At 40.6% G+C, this 20,800-nt stretch overlaps 1 protein-coding gene across 2 annotated transcripts in view; it reads left to right on the top strand.

The window, feature by feature from the left end:
• The first annotated feature begins 475 nt into the window (after positions 1-475).
• The window catches only part of LOC137992562 (uncharacterized), a 45,583-nt gene continuing 25,258 nt past the window's right edge, over positions 476-20,800 (top strand). For both annotated transcript variants that reach the window (XR_011121715.1, XM_068837941.1), the window contains exons 1-6: positions 476-636; positions 4,516-4,753; positions 7,336-7,563; positions 9,658-9,801; positions 11,089-11,251; positions 12,167-12,378. Coding sequence is in view for 1 of the 2 variants with exons in the window: in XM_068837941.1 (XP_068694042.1) it covers positions 587-636; positions 4,516-4,753; positions 7,336-7,563; positions 9,658-9,801; positions 11,089-11,251; positions 12,167-12,378 (1,035 nt within the window). In the remaining variant the exon portion in view is untranslated. The remainder of the gene's footprint in view (positions 637-4,515; positions 4,754-7,335; positions 7,564-9,657; positions 9,802-11,088; positions 11,252-12,166; positions 12,379-20,800) is intronic.

Below are 20,800 nucleotides of genomic sequence, written 5' to 3'. Positions count from 1 at the left end.
TAAGGTGTTTTACATCAGCTGACAATGGCTCGAGCAATACCCCTAAGGAAATTGAAAGTAGAATTTTAGCCGTATAGGCGTTGGAAGAATAGCCTCCCAGGCAGCGTTCTTAGGGCTTCGTCACACGTTCCTCCTCCCCAGCTAAAGTCTGCTGAAACGAAAAACCACTTCCGTTCGTGGATTACGGACGAATCAAAGGTCGTCGCCAGTTTTGGGTAAATGTTTTCGCAGCATGTCATGGGCTATGCACAGCACAATTAGTCAATGCTGATTGCTTTCTTTAAATAGTGGCCAAACAGCCGTTGAACGGAAGTCGTTTTTCGTTTAAGCAGACGTTAGTGGGGGAGGAACGGAAGATGAATCATGGGAGGCTGTTACGGAAAAAGCAGCTTCGTCACCTTGGTGACAACGTAGGCTAGAGTGGAATGGAAACGAGTTAACATTAAACCCGGAAGTACATAAATTTCTAGTTTCATCTGTCGTTGTCAAAGTTTTGCGGCCAAAAGTTGTCCTATGACGCCATGAATTCAAAGGAAGAAGTTATTTTCGATAAAGTGGGATCGGTTTTGACACCTCCAAAGCTATCATGAGTCGACGAGGCTTCGATCGGCGGAGACGACAGGACGAAGGAGAACGGTAAGCTCACAAGTCGGAGCATTTCCTCGAAATTCGAATAGTCAGTTCTGTTTACGTTTATAGACAGTACAATGTTTGTGTATATATTCGCGTCCTCTAAAAACTGTTTATCGCAATGGCGATCTAATTAACCATGAAGGCATATCGAAGATGTTCAGTATAGTTCACTTCAGCGTCCAGCGTCTTGCTAAGTTCACGCTCTAAACAATAATATTTGCGTCGATCACCTCACAATTAATGCCCCCTACTTTGAAGGAACATCAGGCGAATCCATACTGGAGCCCAAGTAGGCCGTAAGTACGACGGAACCTCAAGTCAACTTGATGCCTCAAGTCAAGTTGATGCCTTATTTATCGCCTTATCCTATGATCTGCTCAAGTACGCATTCGAGGGGCATAAAACAAGACTTGAGTTCGCACTTCGGTTTCTCTGCAGATACGTACTTCGTATCCAAGGTTATAAACTGAAGAAAACCTCGTTCGAACTTTGGGAAACTTAATGTCTTCTTACGTCTCTGGTATGAATCCGCCTATTGAAATGGTAGTTACTAAATTATTTCACATTTTATTTCGTAGTAAATGCGTGTTATTGTATGCAATATCATGATCAATAAATTAACTCGCGGTCTCTTGGAACACCTGAAGATCATTTCTTAATCTTTTTACTTACTTGTAAAATCATAATTAAAAATTGAAATGGGGTTTTTTTCTTGACACTATATCATTCCAGTACGAGTTCACCCGAGCTCTAGTAGAGGTTGGCTGAACTCGAAAGCTAAAGATGATCTTTAGCGCAGCTCAGTTTTGTTTATATGTTATGCGTCTGGTATTGCACATTTTACAAACAATATCAGAGCACTTACCTTTTAATTTCAACTGTTTCATCCTATGATTGTACATACGGCTATTTTGTGTTAGATTTCATCCTAGTTATTGTAAATGATTCTCATTCTTAATTACTGTTGTTGTCTATTAACCCTTCGTTTGACCCCCAGGATTGATCAGCATGTAAATTCACCTCTCAATTTCAATACACTGTTAGGTAGACAAGTATTGAGAATGAAGATTATTATCAGGTTAACGGTATGATCCTTATGCAATACTCAATTCTCATGACAAGCCAATGAAGAAATCTATTGAAGTAGTTAGGAGAATGAACATGGATCATTGCAGTTAAAGGGCTCACTGGTTTCTCGGAGAAACTCGCATATTTGTCGTTACTTTGGAAATCCCCATCTTAAGTAAACTTATGTATCTATATATGTATGGATGGATGTGTGATATGAGCACAAAATCTCATGCTAGTGTGAGCAGGTGTGAAGTCATGGGTATGAATTCATACCAACACACATATTTCCTTAGAATGCAACAATTATGTTAAATATCCAGGTGTGTTGATTGAGGTTCTCATAATTGTTTGAAAACTTGTTCAGACATATTGCAAACTAATTCAGAGCGGTAATTCCTTATTTACTCCATCCCATAATGCGGTACATCTTGGGGGCTTCTTTACATAAATACAATATACGTTATTTACTCTTGGACTGTAACATGACTCAGTGAACTGTATATCCATTGTTTTAATGCAAATAACCCCCCTCCCCTCACATTGGTGATAGAGATAGAGAACCTGGATCATAACCTCGTCTTAGAGTAAACGTCTTGCCCGTAGAATGCGAACCCTCCTTCTGTTTCATTACCCATGCCTTCTAATCTTTACAAATGAGACCCAGCCTGTCACCTTTTCTTGAATTTCAAAACTTAATTTCAGGCCAAAACAATTGCTCTGTAGGCTAATATTTAAGATCCTGTATCATTTTGATGAGGTAGAAAAACCACAATAACCGGCGAAAAACCTTTAGCTTGGTTGAGATCAGCAAAAACTCAACCCAAATAGTAGACGCGGTCACCTAATAAGACAATAGGGAGTTTGATTTAATCCTTTCATATTCAATATCGAAACGTTCATTCCTAAGTTTTCTGTGTTGCGTAGTCATGAAAATTTGGTGTTATATCACGATCACACCTCTTAAGCTAATTATCTTCATTCACAATACTTGTCCGACTGAAATTTAATTGAATTGTGAGAAGAACTTACAGGCTGATCACTCCTGGAAGTCAAAGAGGTAAGCAATAAACAGGGCTACGCCAACGACAACGCTTCAAAGCAAGAATGTTATTGGTAAAAAGTGGCATACTGAACATACTGAACATACTGTGAGTCGTTTATTTTTTGTCTTTACTTTCAAACTGTTTACACTAAACCATATGGTTATCTGGTTATAGGAGTGTTTGTCTGCAATGGTACCACGTGAACAAGATGGATTCATCATAAAATACTAACTTCAGCACTGGGTTATAGTTTGTTGAAAGCGACATTTTTGTTGACGTGGCCGTTGACTTTGCTTAATTTTGAAAGTCCCCATGTTAACCCCTTCCAAAGGGTTTAACTTCGGTGATCAGAGGGCATTCGGTGTTTTCTTATTGCAATTCATACGCTCTAAGCCCGTCAGATTTCTGGGTTACTCGAAACTTAAATTTGAGTTAATTCACTTTGAGTTAATTCACTCTCACTACACTGTAGTGCACTGTAAGTGCATAACTCACGAACATAAACAAGTCTTATGGAAGCATGCTTGAGTTCAACAAAGTGAGCCCCAAGATTGGCAAGAATTTGTCACGCTGATGAATAATAAAGCCGCTGCTATTTCCAAAACGATGGAATTACCTGGGGATAAATAACCTCGTCTAGGAGAGTAAATTTTTGACTTTGTAGAAACAATGGTCAACCTCAAGAGTTGGGCGATTGTGATCTTTGTGTTGAATGCGCACATTTCTTGTCAATCTTTAAAACACTTGAAAGAAAAAAAAACAAACTAACAAAAACAAAAACCCGGTGTCTTGCCATCATTTTGACACAGAAGTATCCTTTGTTTCGTGAGTAAACATTCAAGGTAACTTGATCACGGCGCTCGCTGAATTCGATGTCACTTTTGATTTTGCGATTTACTTGTGCAGCCAAAACTACAATAGAAAAATTGAACGTAGCAAAAGCCTCCCAAAATGTTTTTCGCCGATGGTAACTGTTTATATTCTTGGTTCAAAATTTAAGTTGTTTTGATTCATGTCGCAAATTTTGTTGCTGATGGCAAAATAATTTGTTCTCGATTGATATTTCCTGAAAATTTCCTTCTACTCTTCCTAAAACCATGTGTATCAATATTTATTTACTCTTGCATCAATAGTTGTTTTGCATAAAGCAGGCTAACAAAATCTGTACCTTGCTTAGTTCGCATTTTTGAGCGTTAACATAGAATTTTCGAGCCTATGTTTCTGACGATGAGTCGTGCGGCAAGTCGTATATTTTGAGGTCACCCCGCCCGACAAGGCTTAAAGTGAACTTTTGTCTTAGAAAGCTGCCATAACCTCAGAGTGCACGCTTAAGCTTGTGATGAAAAACAAGTTGGACAAGGGAACTTGAAAATGATCAACATGTCAATCAATCTTTCTGGGATTTAGTATTTTACTAGTAACCACATTTCTTTCCAGGGGGCTATTTACCTAAGACATCTACCATGGCACTATAATGATATACAGTGCCAAAACAATATTCGTGAACTATTAGAGCTACATATTACGCAAAGATAACTTGAATCTCCTGGAAGACAAAATGCAGCTCAGTTGACATAATACAGCGCTGTGTTACTGCACTACCACATGTACGCATTGCGTGCCTATTTTGTTAGTTTTAACTTTCAGTACAGTCCTTCTCACTGCTGAGTCGGGCTCAGGGCTTTGTTTTGCATTTTTTACTTTGTAAATGAAGCAAACGGAGGATATTTGGGAAAAAAAAATGGATTATTTCCGTATCTTATCGCAGGTCAGCCTATGGCCGCCTCAAAAACCAAGCTAAGAGACCAGTAGAGCCCGAGCGCTTTCCAGTTCCAGGCAACTTGAAAGGCCACTTGATTGGAAAAAGAGGTTGTGTTATCAAAGATATTATGAGGTCCTCAGGAGCGCAAATAAGTCCGCCAAAAGGAAGGGGTGAAGATTTCCTTTTAATTAGCGGTTCTTCGGAGCAACGGAAATGTGCAAAGGAGCATATTGCAAAAAAATTGGTAAGTCAAGAAACTTTAAATGCCTATAGCTCCATTTTTTGCCCGGATGTATCTTTGCATCATGCAGAGCAAAATGGCATTAAATGTTTTGTTTTTAGTCAAAACCGGAATTTTCTATGAATTTTCAAATTGGCGAAAATTGAGGTTTGAAAACCATTACCGAGCTGCAGAATTCGCAGAAAGGGTTAGGGGTCGAGTGTATTTTGCGATGTCAAATCTGGACTTCAATCGTTCCAATTTGGGACTTTGGTTGGAGCGAGCTAGTCTATGCAGAGCTGAAAAAATGCATGAACAATGTCAAATACCCTTGTCTTTGACTGTATCAGCGTTCGAAACTGTTTCATCGAAGCTCTTTTGAAGTGCTCTCTATTTCTTCCTCCGTCCTTCATTCTTGCTCATAAAATGCTAGCCATTCGCTATTTTTGCAAATAACACCCCAAAGTGTATTGCATTATGGGAAGTTGGGAAAATAGTCTATTCTGCGTCTGCTAGCGGCTGGTCGGCATGCCTTTCCGTTTCTTCCACATCTGTGGCTTGATCGCTCGAGTTTTGGTGAGCCTTCGACTTATATATAACTCGTAATCTTCTATAGGCCACTTCGGAAAAACATCATAGTATTCTTTGTTTGTCCCCCCAAATTTTGCATAAGCACTCTTTCCAGGTTCTTCTGGGACTTACAATGGTCCCAAGAGAGAACAAAGAGGATACTTATGCAAAATTTTGAGGGGCAAACTAAGAATATTATGGTATTTTCCAAAGTGACCTATTTCGGAGACCTCAGAATCCAAATTGGAAACAAGACTGACGTCGTTTGAGGCCATTTAACAAATGTCACTGCTCTTAACAAATGTCAGCCGAATAACGTACTTAATCCTCTTCGTGCGTGTCCGAACATAAGGGCGTTACCAGTGAACGCCATTGCAGCCGAATAACAGCTGTTTTCAAATACTACGTCTTTCGGTTTTGTTGTTGTCTATCGTCTGCTTTTACTTTGTTTGCCCTGTTGCTAATGTCCGCGTTGACGTCACTGGTGCCAGTCTTCCTTTTACCCGATCGTGGGGCAGAAAAACCGTGTCTCAAAATTCATAGAAAATTCCAGTTTTGACGAAAAACAAACATTTTTGCCCCTTTTGATTTGTCTCAGCATATCACAACAATTCATCTGGGGAAAAAAAAGAAAAACAAAACAAACGGGTGTGGGGTCTATAGGCACTTTAAGTAGTTTTAGAGTGGTATTATATTTATGTCAAATGTTTAATCATGGCCAGTTTGGGCCACGAGGTTCTTAATGCCCTCCATACGAGCATCAAGAGTTTCGCGCTTCCGGTTGAAACCCAGCGCATCATGGGATAGTCTGTCCAGAAAAGTGAGCACCAATTCTTGAATGCGAGCCATACTGAATATCTCCTTTTTCAGATCGCGTCTCTTTACCCCCGATTCATCCTGCATTTTTCCACGGAAATTCCTCCTTTAGCCGTTGCATATTGGTCAGTAATCCTATAAACTGGTGAGTAAATCCATTTTATGGCTATTAGTGTCTTTATCGCGAAAATATTGCAGTAAAACCTGATGAGTTTTGAGGCTGCGAGGCGTGTTGCTCGCTAAATGTTTCACGTCTGTAATCATTCTGTTTTGATTTCTTCTCTACGTATAGGATTTCGGCAATCGGATTGGTGTACTTATTTGCTTTCCAACAGCGGGAAAAGGCTGACTAAATGGGCAAAACAAACCTGCACTGCCTTCATGCATGTTTGAATGGGACACAAACAAGAATTCTTGCTAAAAATTGTATTCACCTGATAACGGACCTGTGTCAAATGCATAAGCAAGGTCCCTAATTTCAAATATCTAAGATTATTAAATTTTTTCGTGTGCAGACTTTTGCCTTCCTTATTTTCCTGTTGATGTTCTCCATCCATCGTTTTCTTCGTTCGCTATCCTTTTCTCCGCGGGGGATGGAAACACATCAAAATGGTGGCTCACAATCGCACGTTTGTGTCCCATTCAAACATTTGGAAACAGTTGGAAAGCAAATAAGTACACAAATCCGATTGCCGAAATCCTATACGTAGAGAAGAAATCAAAACAGAATGATTACAGACGTGAAACATTTAGCGAGCAACACGCCTCGCAGCCTCAAAACTCATCAGGTTTTACTGCAATATTTTCGCGATAAAGACACTAATAGCCATAAAATGGATTTACTCACCAGTTTATAGGATTACTGACCAATATGCAACGGCTAAAGGAGGAATTTCAGTGGAAAAATGCAGTATGAATCGGGGGTAAAGAGACGCGATCTGAAACAGGAGATATTCAGTATGGCTGGCATTCAAAAATTGGTGCTCACTTTTCTGGACAGCCTATCCCATGATGCGCTGCGTTTCAACCGGAAGCACGAAACTCTTGTTGCTCGTATTGCTGCGTAACGTAATCCCATTTTCGACAATGACAGGGGCCCATGACTCTCCTAGCTTCGCACAAAAATACTTTGAAGACGTTCAATTGTAATGCCAAAGAAATTCAGCCTGCTTTTTTGTAGGGTCTGTTCTCAACTTTATACTTGTTCTTCCTTTCCTCAGGAAGAAATACGAAATAGAATGTCCAAGGGACCTTCCGCTGGCGATTGGGAGGTTGTGCAGGTTCCTGACGAGTTCAAAGGTTTGGTGATCGGTAAAGACGGTAATAACCTGAGGCACATCAGAAGTATGACAGGAGCTAAAGTAATTTTACATCAAGGGGGCATCTACATTGTCAGTGGAACAGACGAACAAAGAAAGAGTGCCAAAGTGCAAATCAGAATGAAAATTGTAAGTGCATCCATAAATTGATTTTAGAAATAGAAAGCACAGCTCAAGCATTTGCAGATACAAAAATTGGCTTTCGAACGGGACTAGAACCTTAAACTGTGCTATTGCGCTTTAGAAAGCAGGGATGACGCCCTGATGAGAGCACTCTTCTCCGTTCAATGTGGCCTGGGTTCGATTCCCAGACTTGGCGTCATATGTGGGTTGAGTTTGTTTGTTCTCTACTCTCCTCCGAAAAGTTTTTCTCCTTGTTCTCCTTGTTCCTCTTTCCTCAAAAACCAATCTATAATTTGATATGTGTTAATTTGACCTGATTTCTGTAGTGTCCCCAATAATTATTTAAAACTTAAATGAATAAAGCTTAAAAATGTGATGGCGGCGAAGTCCACGCAAGCGGGACAGCGACGTCGACGAAATCGACTTGTCGAACCTTCGAATGAACAGTCCACAAGAAGTCTTCGAAATAATCATTGCAATCAAAATATGTCGCAAAGAAGGTTTCAAATGTGGTCGGCATCTGGCTACAGATATCCTCTTCGCATGTAAACGGAGAAGCCAACCACGGTCCATGATTAGCGGCTATGATCCTCCCAGCCGAAACTTGTTCAGTTTCTGTTAATCGATGGGATTACAATGCATAATTACAATCTCGCTTATCAAAACACAAAGTCAACGGAAACCCTTTCCAACTTCACCGCGGAATTGTAATTACCGAGAATTACTTTAGAGCCTAGCCCTAAACTTCCCACGGCAGAAAATTGACCTACCGCGGGAATACCGAGGGGAAATTCATGACAGGGTGACGCGGCAATGTCGCTCTAAAGGGGTCAATTCTTTCAGGCGGTACTGTATGTACAAATTGTCGCATCTTTCCCTTTTGAGCAGAAGTTAAAAACGATTGTTTAAGCTACATGTATACGGTCGTGACTGAAAGTTTTCACCACACGGTCAGGCCTTCGGGGTTCAGGACCAGTGAGTGAGACCTGTTCAGGTTCAATTTGTGAAGGCTGTTCAGTCTGAGCCGATGTTGTTACCGTATCCTCATTCATAGACAATCCCTCAGAATTGACTTCCTCTTCTGCCACACTCGGGTCTGCCAAACGTGCACTCTTTAAATGCCTTTGGTTCCAGCAGTAAACACCTGACTCAACCAGGACCTCGTAGCTTCTGCTGCACTGGATCGTCAGCCGAGGCGTTCTTCAGCTGCTGCCAACGCTCCTTGGTTACGGCCATTCCATCCCCAGCCCCCTCTAGCTCCCTTACGAACTCACTTGCTTCACCTCTGGAAGATGTGCACTGCTGAGGGTGTCAGCAATCTTCAATTCCCTTCCTTTTTCTTTGTACATTACTTGAAGCTTGTACTTTTCTAAGCTCATCAGCAGCCGCTGCAGATGCTGTGGAGCCGACGCCAACAGCTTTGTGAATATGGGCTCCAGTCGTTTGTGGTCGGTCTCCATGCCTGCCATATACGTGTACGTACGCATCGAAATGGTTACACGCGAAGTTCAGCCTGTGTTCTTCCATGGGATTTCAACATTATAATCGCAGAACTGGGGTTCTAGCGACTGCTTGCTTGAGTTTGTCAAAGGCTTTCTGCTGGGCACTGTCCCAGGTCCAGTCAATGCAACAGCATTTTGAGTGAAATGCCGTAGAGGCTTGGTCATGTCTGATTAATGTGGTAAGAACTTTGCAAGCTACATGTACAGGGCAAGCCCTAGCAGTCGCTGTATGCAGCTGTATCCGTAGGAATTTGGAGAACGTTTGCCTCCCAATAACAGTGTTCTTCAACTTAGTCCCAGAGTTAAGTTTTGTAGCGTTTTTCTATTGAAATCAAAAAGGATTTTGCTACCTACAGTGTTACAGTAGTAATTACATGTAACAATTTGTCTCCATGTTTTCTCGCAAGACCTATTCTCTTGTTAAAATGTCGGAAAGGCAAAGTGAAGTGAATGATTCATAAACCTTGAGATCACTTTTCTGTCAGGCTAATTATACCTTCTGCTCTTTAGCAGATTTTGGCACAAGGGGAACAGTGTACATCCAAATGTTGGCATTTTGACTTGCCTAATAATATATATCATTTTTCTTTGCTTTCAGGAAGGAGGAAAAGTAAAGCATGTGCAAAAAATTTACTTCATTGATGATTTTAATTTGCCTGCGAATACTAACCTCAGATTGGAGAAAGAAGACGACGCCCAAGCAGAGTACCGGTTAAAACCGATCCATAGCAATGAATTAGAGGTACATGTTTCTCTTCAGGACTCGTATATATTCGTTTGAAATAGCCCCAAGTAAGTAAAGCAATAATCATCCTGACCATCCTCATCGTCGTCATAATCACCATTCACTTCAGTTAATCAGTCATTCATCCTCGTGTTATCCTCCTTTGTTATGGCAATGCATTCTGCTGTCTCTTTTCCTCTGGACCCCCTTTTTACTCTTTCCCCTGCTACATGTAGTACAGCCCGAATCGTGAGAGTCTGGCTTGCGTAATGGTCATCATCTGCTTCCCCCCACCCCTACCTCAGTCTGAATTTCGATTGAACCCTCACCCCGACTCAGGGTTTTTCTCTGGGTACTTTGATTTTGCTGCCTCATGAAATTGCCCCCGAGCGAAATATTACAATGTACATCTGGCTGTGCTGTGCTATGGGATCAATCCTGGACCATTTAGCAGCTGCCAAAGGCGTCTTGTATACATTTTCTCGCAAGTCTTGGCGAGATGTGCTTCGTAATTCCGTCCCTTAGACTTAAAGTAAGGCTCCTTTTTACTCTTTCCCCTGCTACATGTAGTACAGCCCGAATCGTGAGAGTCCGGCTTGCGTAATGGTCATCATCTGCCCCTCCCACCTCAGTCTGAGTTTCGGTTGAACCCTCAACCCGACTCAGGGTTTTTCTCTGGGTACTTTGATTTTGCTGCCTCATGAAATTGCCCCTGAGCGAAATATTACAATGTACATCTGGCTGTGCTGTGCTATGGGATCAATCATGGACCATTTAGCAGCTGCCAAAGGCGTCTTGTATACACTTTCTCGCAAGTCTTGGCAAGATGTGCTTCGTAATTCCGTCCCTGAGACTTAAAGTAAGGCTTCTTCAATTAATTAATTAATTAATTGATTGATTAATTGATTAATTGATTAAGGCTGGCTATTCAATAAACCTTTTGAAGTAATTTAAAAAAAAGTCTCTGCTTACGAGCCAGAAGGCCCATCAGGCCGGCGCTCATCTCCGGTTTTCGTAGCATGAAGCGACTAGGAGTATTTCTACTTCCCGCTGGATGGGATGCTAGTCCATCGCAGGGTTTTCCCCAGCATTTCGCCAATACCCATTTACACACCTGGGTGGAGAGAGGCACCATGAGAGTAAATTGTCTTGCCCAAGAACACAACACAATGTCCCCGGCCAGGACCCGAACCCGGACCACTCGATCCGGAGTCGAGCATTCTAATCATGAGGCCACCGCGCAGGGCCAGTTATCATTGTCATCATGAAGATTCTCTGAAAGCACTTTTTCTTTTGCTTTTTCAGAAATCTCTCAGTCCTAGGAATGACCCAATTTATTTTAAGGACTTAGAGGCAGAAGTGTTACGCTCGCTCAAAGGAATTAAACGTGAAATGGAAACAAAACATCAACTGAAAGCCGACATGTGGTGTCACTTTGGAACCGTTCTTATTCACCAGCCTGATGAAGGTATTATTTTCACTTGCAACAAATACCAGTAAAGGAATCGGCACACACCATGAAGATACATGGATGTGATTGAAATATTGTAACGAACTAAGAGCGAAATGGTGGTCGTATCCAGTGGGAACGGATTATATTTGTTTGCCTTTTAGTACAAATATGATAGCTTTATTTATACAAATGTTTAACCAGATAAAGTGCGGTTGGCAATGTTTGCTCTTGGGTGCAATCTACCTGTGTATGCCAAAACTTTGGTTGGAATTTCCAATATTTTCAGGTGTCAGATGCATGGAATGGTTTATGTGTGCTTTTTTGAATTTGATTCGTTCCATTCATGGAATGAACAAAGATCCAAGGATTTTTTATCAACTGCATTGAGCCCCCGGCCCTGCGTGGTCTTTCTTGTAGTATTTCAATTAATGTCTCAATTTCTTCCTCAGACAACCTTCGTGCTTTCCCCAGCCTAGCGGACACAGAGCTCCTTTTTTTCATATTTGAAGAGACGTTGTGAAGCTCTTATAGTTCAAAGATTCAGAACTTTTCCCACTCACCATTTATTCTGTTGGTTTTTACTCACGAGGCGACTGGTGAATAAATCATTAGTATGGATGTCAAAAACTCTGTGTCACTTTAATATGCTTGCATGCATTTAACAATTTGAATACCGTGGCCAAATACATTCGATATTATTGTTGACGCCCAAGGATAAAATAATGAAATGTAGGATGATGATGATGAAGATCATGTTTAAATGTTTGATGGAAATCAGTCTTCGTTCAACATCATCAGATATCACTCAACATCTTCTAACATGGTGCCCAAACAAGTGCAACAATGTTTGACTATGTTGAACCCAGTAGTTGGGTCTGTTTGGCTAGGCCTTTATGTTTCTTTTTCGCTTCTTATTTATCTGTTTGTTAGGCACTGGTGGTGAGTGGAGTATTGAAGATGCTGTCCACAAGCTCTTGGAGGGAAAAAAGTGGAAAACGGCATTTAAGACAGTGGTAAACTTCGACGAGAAATTTTTAGAACAACACTTGGGCAATCAGTTGCATCCTGAATATGACGACTATATTCTATCCAGATATGATTCAGTATTTGAAACGCCAAATGAAGGTCAATTAAGATTCAAGGTAAGGTCATGAGCCCATTTCCCAAAGCGTGTTACCCCATACCGGGTATAGGACACCCCATTTTTACAGGTCAAGCCTTTTTCGAGGTGTTTTTACCTTAAAAAATATAAATGCATATCACACGAGCCACCATTCTCAACCACCAGGAATGATTTATTATGTAAGGTTTATGATTGGCTTCCAAAAGGTCTGTTTAGGCAACAAAATTGATCTAGGGAATAGTTTGGTCTGTGAGAGTGCTGTTACAACAACAACAACATTTATTTATACGTTACTAGTTGCTATTTACAATTTTTCCACCCAAGTATAGCGAAGCTAATCGAGTTGAATATATCATGAGGGGGACATTGGGATTTTCGGTTTTGCGGTTTTGGCTATTTTTTAGATCGGTTTTCCGGTTTTTGTGCCAAAAGACTTCGGTTTTTCGGTTTTGGTGTTCATTGCGGTTTGCGGGTTTTTCGTTTTTTAGCATCTGGTTTTCGGTTTTCGTAAAAAATACGAGCGGTTTTTCGGTTTTGTTATCCGATGTGCTTTTTGGGTTTTTCTATTTTGTCCTATTTGGTTTCCGGTTTTTCTTAGATTTGAGCGGCAATTGATCTCGAATAGAGTGTTATTTATTTATTTCATCTTTATTTAACCACGGTACAATTCATCAGCAATATTAAAAAAAGATGTACAATTAAAAATTTATAGATAGAACTATGTAAACTACATTAACTATCTTACTCAATATCATACATAAAAGCTGCTTTCCACGAATGCCGTGTTGAGAATAATGGCTTAGATAACCTCTTTCATCAGTCGTTTGAATTGATTGAGGGACTTTTCTTTCCTTAGCTCTAATGGCAAACTGTTCCACAAAACTGCTCCACTAAATAGCTAAAGCTGTTTTTTGTAGTAGTTTGTGCGCGGTTGCGAAACATTTACCTTATTCACAGAGTCTCTCAAACAATAACCAGAATCGCGATGGACAATTTTCGAGCTTAGATACTCAGGTGCTAGTCCCTGTAGGGACTTAAATACCATTGTTGCTCTTTCAATTTGCCTTTGAGAGACTAGGAATTTTCATCTTAAGAGTTCAAATAAAGTGTTGACATGAGCGTCATAGTTAGAGTAGGTCAAGACACGGGCTGCTCTAGCTCTGTTTTGTAGTTTTTGCCGGCGGTTTGTCCTGAAAGTTACTCCACAGTTTCCCCGAACAATATTGCAGTAGTTGAAATGAGGTTGTACTAGGGCCTGATAAATAAAGTGTAAGGTCCCATAGGGTACAAGATGCCTGTTTTCACTCACGTGATCAGTAACCTTGTTTTTCCTCCGAAACAAAAGAAAACGTTTAAGTGATAATAGAGCTCAATTCCCGGAGACGTCACATGAAAACACTCTATAGCCGCGAAACGCGAAAGCTATTGAGAGGAATGCGTGACAAACTAAATGTCACTGTAGGGGATCACGCGTGTCGAATGACGCCCGAGTTGGTGCGGAGTGGATGAAGATGAAGGACCCCATGAAGATGTGAACGAGCATGAAATGAGTGAGAAGCTGGTGACTCTGATAAAGGCCTGCAAGAATTTGATAAATGTAGTGACGAAGTCAGTGCAGATGACAACAATTCCCAGGGCCAGCAAGATGAATTAAGGACATCGGCGAATTGTCTCTTTGGTGCAACGTCGCGATATGGAGGGGCGGTGCCCGCGGGGGAGGAAGGGGGGGGGGGGGGAGGGGGGGAAAGGCTCCCATATAAAGAGGGGAGGGATGCTCGTCGTCTCGCTTAGGGGTGTAAATTTCGGATTTTGGTCTCACTTAGGGTGTTTGGGACAAAACGCAATCATATGTAGCCATGAAAGTATCCTTAGGCAAATATAAAAGTGTATATTTACACTTTTATATTTCTTCACGCAGGTGAAAGTATTAGATGATAATGTCTTTGCCATCATTAAAAGTCGCTGTATTTTTTATTTTTATGCGTTATGGATAATATGGTCTCTTTTAGGCGCCTGGGCCAGATTGGTCTCCTTTGAGCTTTTAATGTAAAATTTCAGACGAGCATCCCCCCCCCCCCCCCCCTGTTTTAAGTAAGTATCTGTTTATTGCCACATTTAACCTTTGAGCAAGTTCCTGCTGCCATGTAAAATAAGGAACAGTACCGGTTAGCTTCCTCAATGCAATCGCATGTTTTATACCAAGATTAAACATTCCATTCGAGTCTCCAAACTGTCAGGTCTTAGTTATCAAATAGAAATGTTCAATTAGAGAGTTTTATTGGAGGTTTCTAGAGCTATAGCTTTTTGCTATTGCAAAATCGAGATTTTAGAGAGGACTTGTGTGCAAATTCTCCTAAGTTAACTTGGCTCCATTACCAGCTGCTTTACGGACAATGAGCCCACAAAGCCCGAGAGAGAGCGGCAGAAATAAAGCCTATGATTTTAGCAGATACTAAAAGGTATGAAGGCCTTAGACAAGTCCATGACATTCACAAATACTTTGATGAGATAAAGTGTTAGCGTAGTTTGCTCTGTATGCCGCACCTGTCACCATTGTATCAGCTTTTTGACGGTTTTGTATGCGGTTTTCGGTTTTGGCCGAAATTTTTTGCGGTTTTGCGGTTTTGGATGATTTTTTCTTCGGTTTTGCGGTTTCTAATACACCCCAATGTCCCCCTCTATCATGGTTCTACTCTTCTGGTGATGGGCTGCTGGTAAGGCTAATAATAAGTGAGCTTAGACCAGTTGTCCCTCAACCAATATTATTAATAAATACAACCATTTAACTGACTAGCGATATTTGTCACTTAGAAACACTGCATCATGTGGGAGACAGGGTGGCCTAAGAGTTAACGTGCTGGACGTCTTAATTATTTGTTGCTGAGAGTAACTTTGCGAAGGACTTGTATTGTATCCAGCGGGTGTGAGTTTGGAATGCAATCTGCAACCATAATTGAATCACTTACAAATAATATAGTTTTGTTGCAAAGTTTTTTCTTTAAGTGAACACTACAATAATTCGTTCCTACGTACACCTGTACATGTATCAGAAGATATAGAAGAAGGAAAGTACATAAATTACATCTTGAAAAGAAAAAACAAGTTTAAACCTTTAACTTTCCCTTAAATAAAAATGAAGAAGAGTATAAATGAACGTAACGTAAAACAAACTCATGGTAGCGCTAACGAGAGATATATATTAGGTCACTAAACTACTCAAAAAATTATAATAACAATTTCATAATTTCCATAGCATTATAAAAGTATTCTGAAGTGCTGTACAATTATGTAAAAATGCGTGTTTCAAGATAAGTTAGACAAAAATCACGACGCCAAGGTGTTCTGCACTCTTGGCAGACCTTAGTGCTGGTCCCATCGTATAGGAAGGGAGTAACTTCTCACTGCTGTAAGATGCACATTGTCTCGCATTTCTCCAGGTTAAACCTAAGCTGCCACTGAGTTTCAAGTGATTTATATCGGACTGAACGGCTGGGGTATTGGTTTTTACAGTAGGTTAGACAGCTCTTTGCATGTGTGTGTCGTCAACAAACATTCTAAGAGAGGACAATTTGTTAGACAATATATATATAACGTACATGAAACAAGAAATATAAGTGATAGAAACCGACGTTTCGGTGCATCTTGCGCCATTATCAAGATTACTTAAAGATAAAATACGGTTTGTGAAAAGGCTAAGTTGAAACGAATTTGCATAAAAGAGTGCCAAGCCAATTACATGAGTACTTTAGCACGTAGAGAATCCGACTGTACATTCAATGCTGGTTTAAGATATTGAATACACAGCATTTCATTAACAAGGCAGTCAAATTAGTTCGTGCATTTCTTTATTACATTGAAGCGTGCTAAGAAATTGTTCGGAACAGCAGTGTTATATTCTTTGCAATAATGCCTGTAAATAGATGACGCCTTTTGACGGTGTCCCTCGAAGCGCGTGTGAAGGTGGCCCTTTGTGTACCCGACATAACCTGCATCGCACAGGTCGCGCTTGAATAAATAAACAACGCATTGCTGGGTTACGATGTTAGGCTTGGGCTCCCGCAAGCTTATATCTTGTTTAAGCTTGCGGCTAGTAAACACAGGTTGAATGGTCTTTTGCACCTTGCTGCTAAGATCTCTAAGTTGTCGTTTGACAGATACTGCAGCATCCTGATCTTTAGAGGGGATAACTATCCGGATGGCGTCATCGGTATGCTGTTTAGGCTGGTCCACTGCGACTCTCGAGGTGATAAACCTGTTGATGACGGAATCAATAAGGTGATTCGGATACCTCAGCTTACGGAAAACGTCTCTCAGACGTTCACACTCTTCTGAAAAATTCGCCCAAGATGATGATAGCCGGTGCGCACGATCAAGCATAGTGACGAGCAAGCCATGCTTGTAACGGCTGTATACATAGCTATGATAGTGCAGGAGTAGCCCTGTGTTTTTCGGCTTAACGTAAACCTCTGTTTCAACACATGGTGCGCGATTTAAAAGCTGCACCCCAAGGAAAGGGAGCATCCCATTTTTCTCTACCTCCATAGTGAAGCTCACGGCGCTATGGGCGTGGTTCAGAGTATCCAAAAATTGTGTAGCCGCTGCCAGATCCGGCATCCTGACTAGAGTGTCGTCTACGTAGTGGCGGTAAAATTCTGGGAGTTTTCCTTGACTTTTTAGGGACCCTTCAATAGAGCACATAAATACATTAGCCAAAAGGGGTCCAAGGGGAGACCCCATAGCTGATCTCGTTGATCTTCTGCACGTTGCTACAAAGGGGCAGCTGTTTCAGTTCGACGGGGCCCTATACGAACAGACCGATGGAGTAGCTATGGTGTCTCCCCTTGGACCCCTTTTGGCTAATGTATTTATGTGCTCTATTGAAGGGTCCCTAAAAAGTCAAGGAAAACTCCCAGAATTTTACCGCCGCTACGTAGACGACACTCTAGTCAGGATGCCGGATCTGGCAGCGGCTACACAATTTTTGGATACTCTGAACCACGCCCATAGCGCCGTGAGCTTCACTATGGAGGTAGAGAAAAATGGGATGCTCCCTTTCCTTGGGGTGCAGCTTTTAAATCGCGCACCATGTGTTGAAACAGAGGTTTACGTTAAGCCGACAAACATCTATTTACAGGCATTATCGCAAAGAACATAACACTGCTGTTCCGAACAATTTCTTAGCACGCTTCAATGTAATAAAGAAATGCACGAACTAATTTGACTGCCTTGTTAATGAAATGCTGTGTATTCAATATCTTACACCAGCACTGAATGTACAGTCGGATTGACAGAGCGCAAAAACCGCTAGACATGCGCACTAGAATCACACTTGTGTTGCCGCCATTCCATTTTCAAAATGGCGGACGACAAATCAAAATCCACCACGTCATTGTGGAGGCTATCACGCCGCTGGCGTTTCTCTGAGAAAATTTGCAAAAAGATGATTTGAATCTGCCATCATTCAACGATGCTTCAGAGCCGTCAGGGAAGAGATCGGACCAAAACCAGTTCGCCTAAAGCAATAGAGTTTTTGACGAGCTTCGAAGCTTCATTTGACGTTCGTTGTTTAGAGTTTTGCGTTTCTTAAGGTGGTCGGTTACTCTTTAAGCTCAGAACAGAGATATGTTGGAGATAAATTGTTTTCGCGAAACATATCAAATATGACTTTTTTTTCGTTGATATGAAAATTTTTGAGAGGTGTTTAAAGGTGGAATTCCGATTTCATACACCAAGAGAGACTTTTTCAAATCGAAGTTTGAAGAGAAGCAGGTTTTTTTACCGCTGGTGTTCGTCTTCACAGTTGTAACTGGTTTTACACAGAAAAGCGAAGTCCAGTGCCTTATACTTTCACGCCACTCGATATAGTTTGTGAGGTTTTGGGGTCGTAAGTTGTCCTGAAATGCATATAACGTACATGTATGTTTTTTAACTTCGAGTTAATATCTTGTCGACATTGTTCATGTAATACAATGTGAGTTTTCTCGCTTTATAAGCCAAGGCGACAGAGCGGCTGCCTGTTGTATTTAAAACAGCGGCAAATATTGACAACAAACCCTGTTATTTTTTTCCCTTTAACAACGTTCATTGCTATGTTTTGTGTAACTAAAGATAAAATATGTCAACTGTCACATCTGACTGCTGGGGGATTGTGTGCTTTTTCAAGTTTATGGGACTCTTTGCAAAGGGCGAGTTAAGTTAATTCAACAAAGTAAGCTGCTTTTTCCATTTAGAGACTGAAAATGTCAGCAAAGGTGCTCTAGTTCAATGTGCAAAGCGCTTTTTTTGGCTTTTGATGCCAGCAAAACAGTTCACCACACTAGGAAAATTTTATTTGAGGGCCACTTGCTACTGGCTCACAAAGACTACAGAATTTGCCACATGGATGAATACATTTCACCAATGAAGGTGAGTGATGGAATAAAATTACAATAGTCTGCCCTGAATTGAATTTTCCCTACCCCTCAATATAGATTCTACGCCCCCTTCTTTGTCAGTGCCAAAAATCTGCCAAGAGAACTGAAGCACTAAGTTACACAGAATTAGTCAGACAGGTAGAAAACCCTCAAGGATCAAAGGCAGGAGCTGGATATTAAGCAGAGAAAAATCAAGAACGAAAACAAAAACTTTCACAAAAAAACATGAAGGTAAGTATTTGGGTTTAGCTCATTTACGACAATGACATGCCAATGCCTTTGCAGTACTAACCCCCCCCCCCCCCCCTCCCCACTGACAGCATTATATTGAGTGCCACAGGCTGTTGGCTGTAATCAGTAACACACTAAACATGCTTTATTTCATATTATTATTTACATGCACAGAACAAACTGCATTGAATGCGATGCACAACCCCATGAATTTCTCAAATTGCTTTTGGCCTATTACAAGACCTGTGAGAAAACCACACCAAAAAGTTAGCTCACTATAATAAGGTAAAACAGATATCATTTTCATAATGGTCATGCTCTACAATGTAGCTGTGTCACCGAACACCCAAGGTCAATAATTTTCCTATTATCCTAACAGTAAACACTTAATGACTGGTCCCGAGGGAAACAGTTCATTTTGTTTCCCTAAAAATTTCCAATGTTCCCCTGAGGCGCAGACAAGGGAAACAAAATGAACTGTTTCCTGAGAGACCAGTCATTAAGTGATTTGTTATATAGCACAAATAGGAAAACATGCAATGGGAACAGCAACGGTGGTCGTCGGTCAACATTTGCGGGCAACAGTGCACTGTTACCCTCTGACGTCATAGATTTTGCACTGGTGCCCGCTCAGAGACTTTTGAACGGCACAAGTGTTATTGTTAGATGTCATGTGACCTTGAAGTAACCAATGAGAGCATGCGCTGCTGGGGGCAAAAACAGTTATACAACAAATATAATTATTATTCAACATAACACACTTTTGCAGGAAAAACAAGATCAGCAACACAAATCAAATGTTGAATTGAGAGAAGAAAATGTCATGCTTCACAAAAAAGGACAAAGTTAAAGAGACAACACAGTTTTCAAGAAAAATATTGGACTGACATAAAAATTAATACCATGCACATGTAACCCTGTGAAAAAGCACCCCAAATGCCTAAATTTCCAATATAGGTTTTAGTCAGAACAAACTTTTCCTTATCACAGACTTAACTCTTATGGTCGTTAATTTTCTTTCTAGTGCAAATAATATTGAACAAAACAAATAGTGTATTGTAATAATCAACTGATGTATGTTTAGTATTTTTTCCTTTCATTTTCCCAAATTTGTTCTCCACCTATCTATATCTGTTTGGGTCAAGTTAGCAGAAAATTGGGGAATCCACTCAAAAGAGACACTTGTAATCCCACTGGCAGTACTAAATCCTAACATTACTCAACAACAATGACAATATTATTTGTGTTCCTTTAATATATGTTTTACAACTAAAGGAGACACTGCATTTAGCTCTCTTGTGCACCATTCAATTTCACAAGTCACTAGTCAACCACTAAACAAAAGGAGGAAAGAACTTATATGATCCAGACAAAATGGGAAATTTTGGTGGTGAACATTCTCCAGACCTGTTTGAAAATATCTTCCATGCCACAATGTATTTACAATATTGAAAAGGGTTTTCCGTGAACCAAGAAAGCTAATCAGCAGAGAGTAAAAGTAGGTTGCTGTACTACTGCACAACCTCAGTTTCTTCGTAAATCAGGTATGGCTACCATTTCCAACAAACAAAAACAATGATAAAACCATTACACAGAAAGTGAATAATGACAGTGTAAGTACAAGGGGAAAGATAATACCTTACATTATGAAATTTTGAACCACCGATACTGTGTTTTTAGCTTTCTGATTGGTTCACTCACTCTCAGTTAACAGCTCTTATACAGTATGACATAATATGGAAACTGATTGCGTCAAGTGTTACCACGCTGGAAACTGATTGGCTTTAAATTTGTCCA

Source organism: Montipora foliosa, chromosome 2 (assembly GCF_036669935.1).
Source record: "Montipora foliosa isolate CH-2021 chromosome 2, ASM3666993v2, whole genome shotgun sequence".
In the NCBI taxonomy this organism is placed as follows: domain Eukaryota; kingdom Metazoa; phylum Cnidaria; class Anthozoa; order Scleractinia; family Acroporidae; genus Montipora; species Montipora foliosa.
The sequence above is the reverse complement of the archived record's forward strand: the minus strand, read 5'-3'. Positions and strand labels throughout refer to the sequence as shown.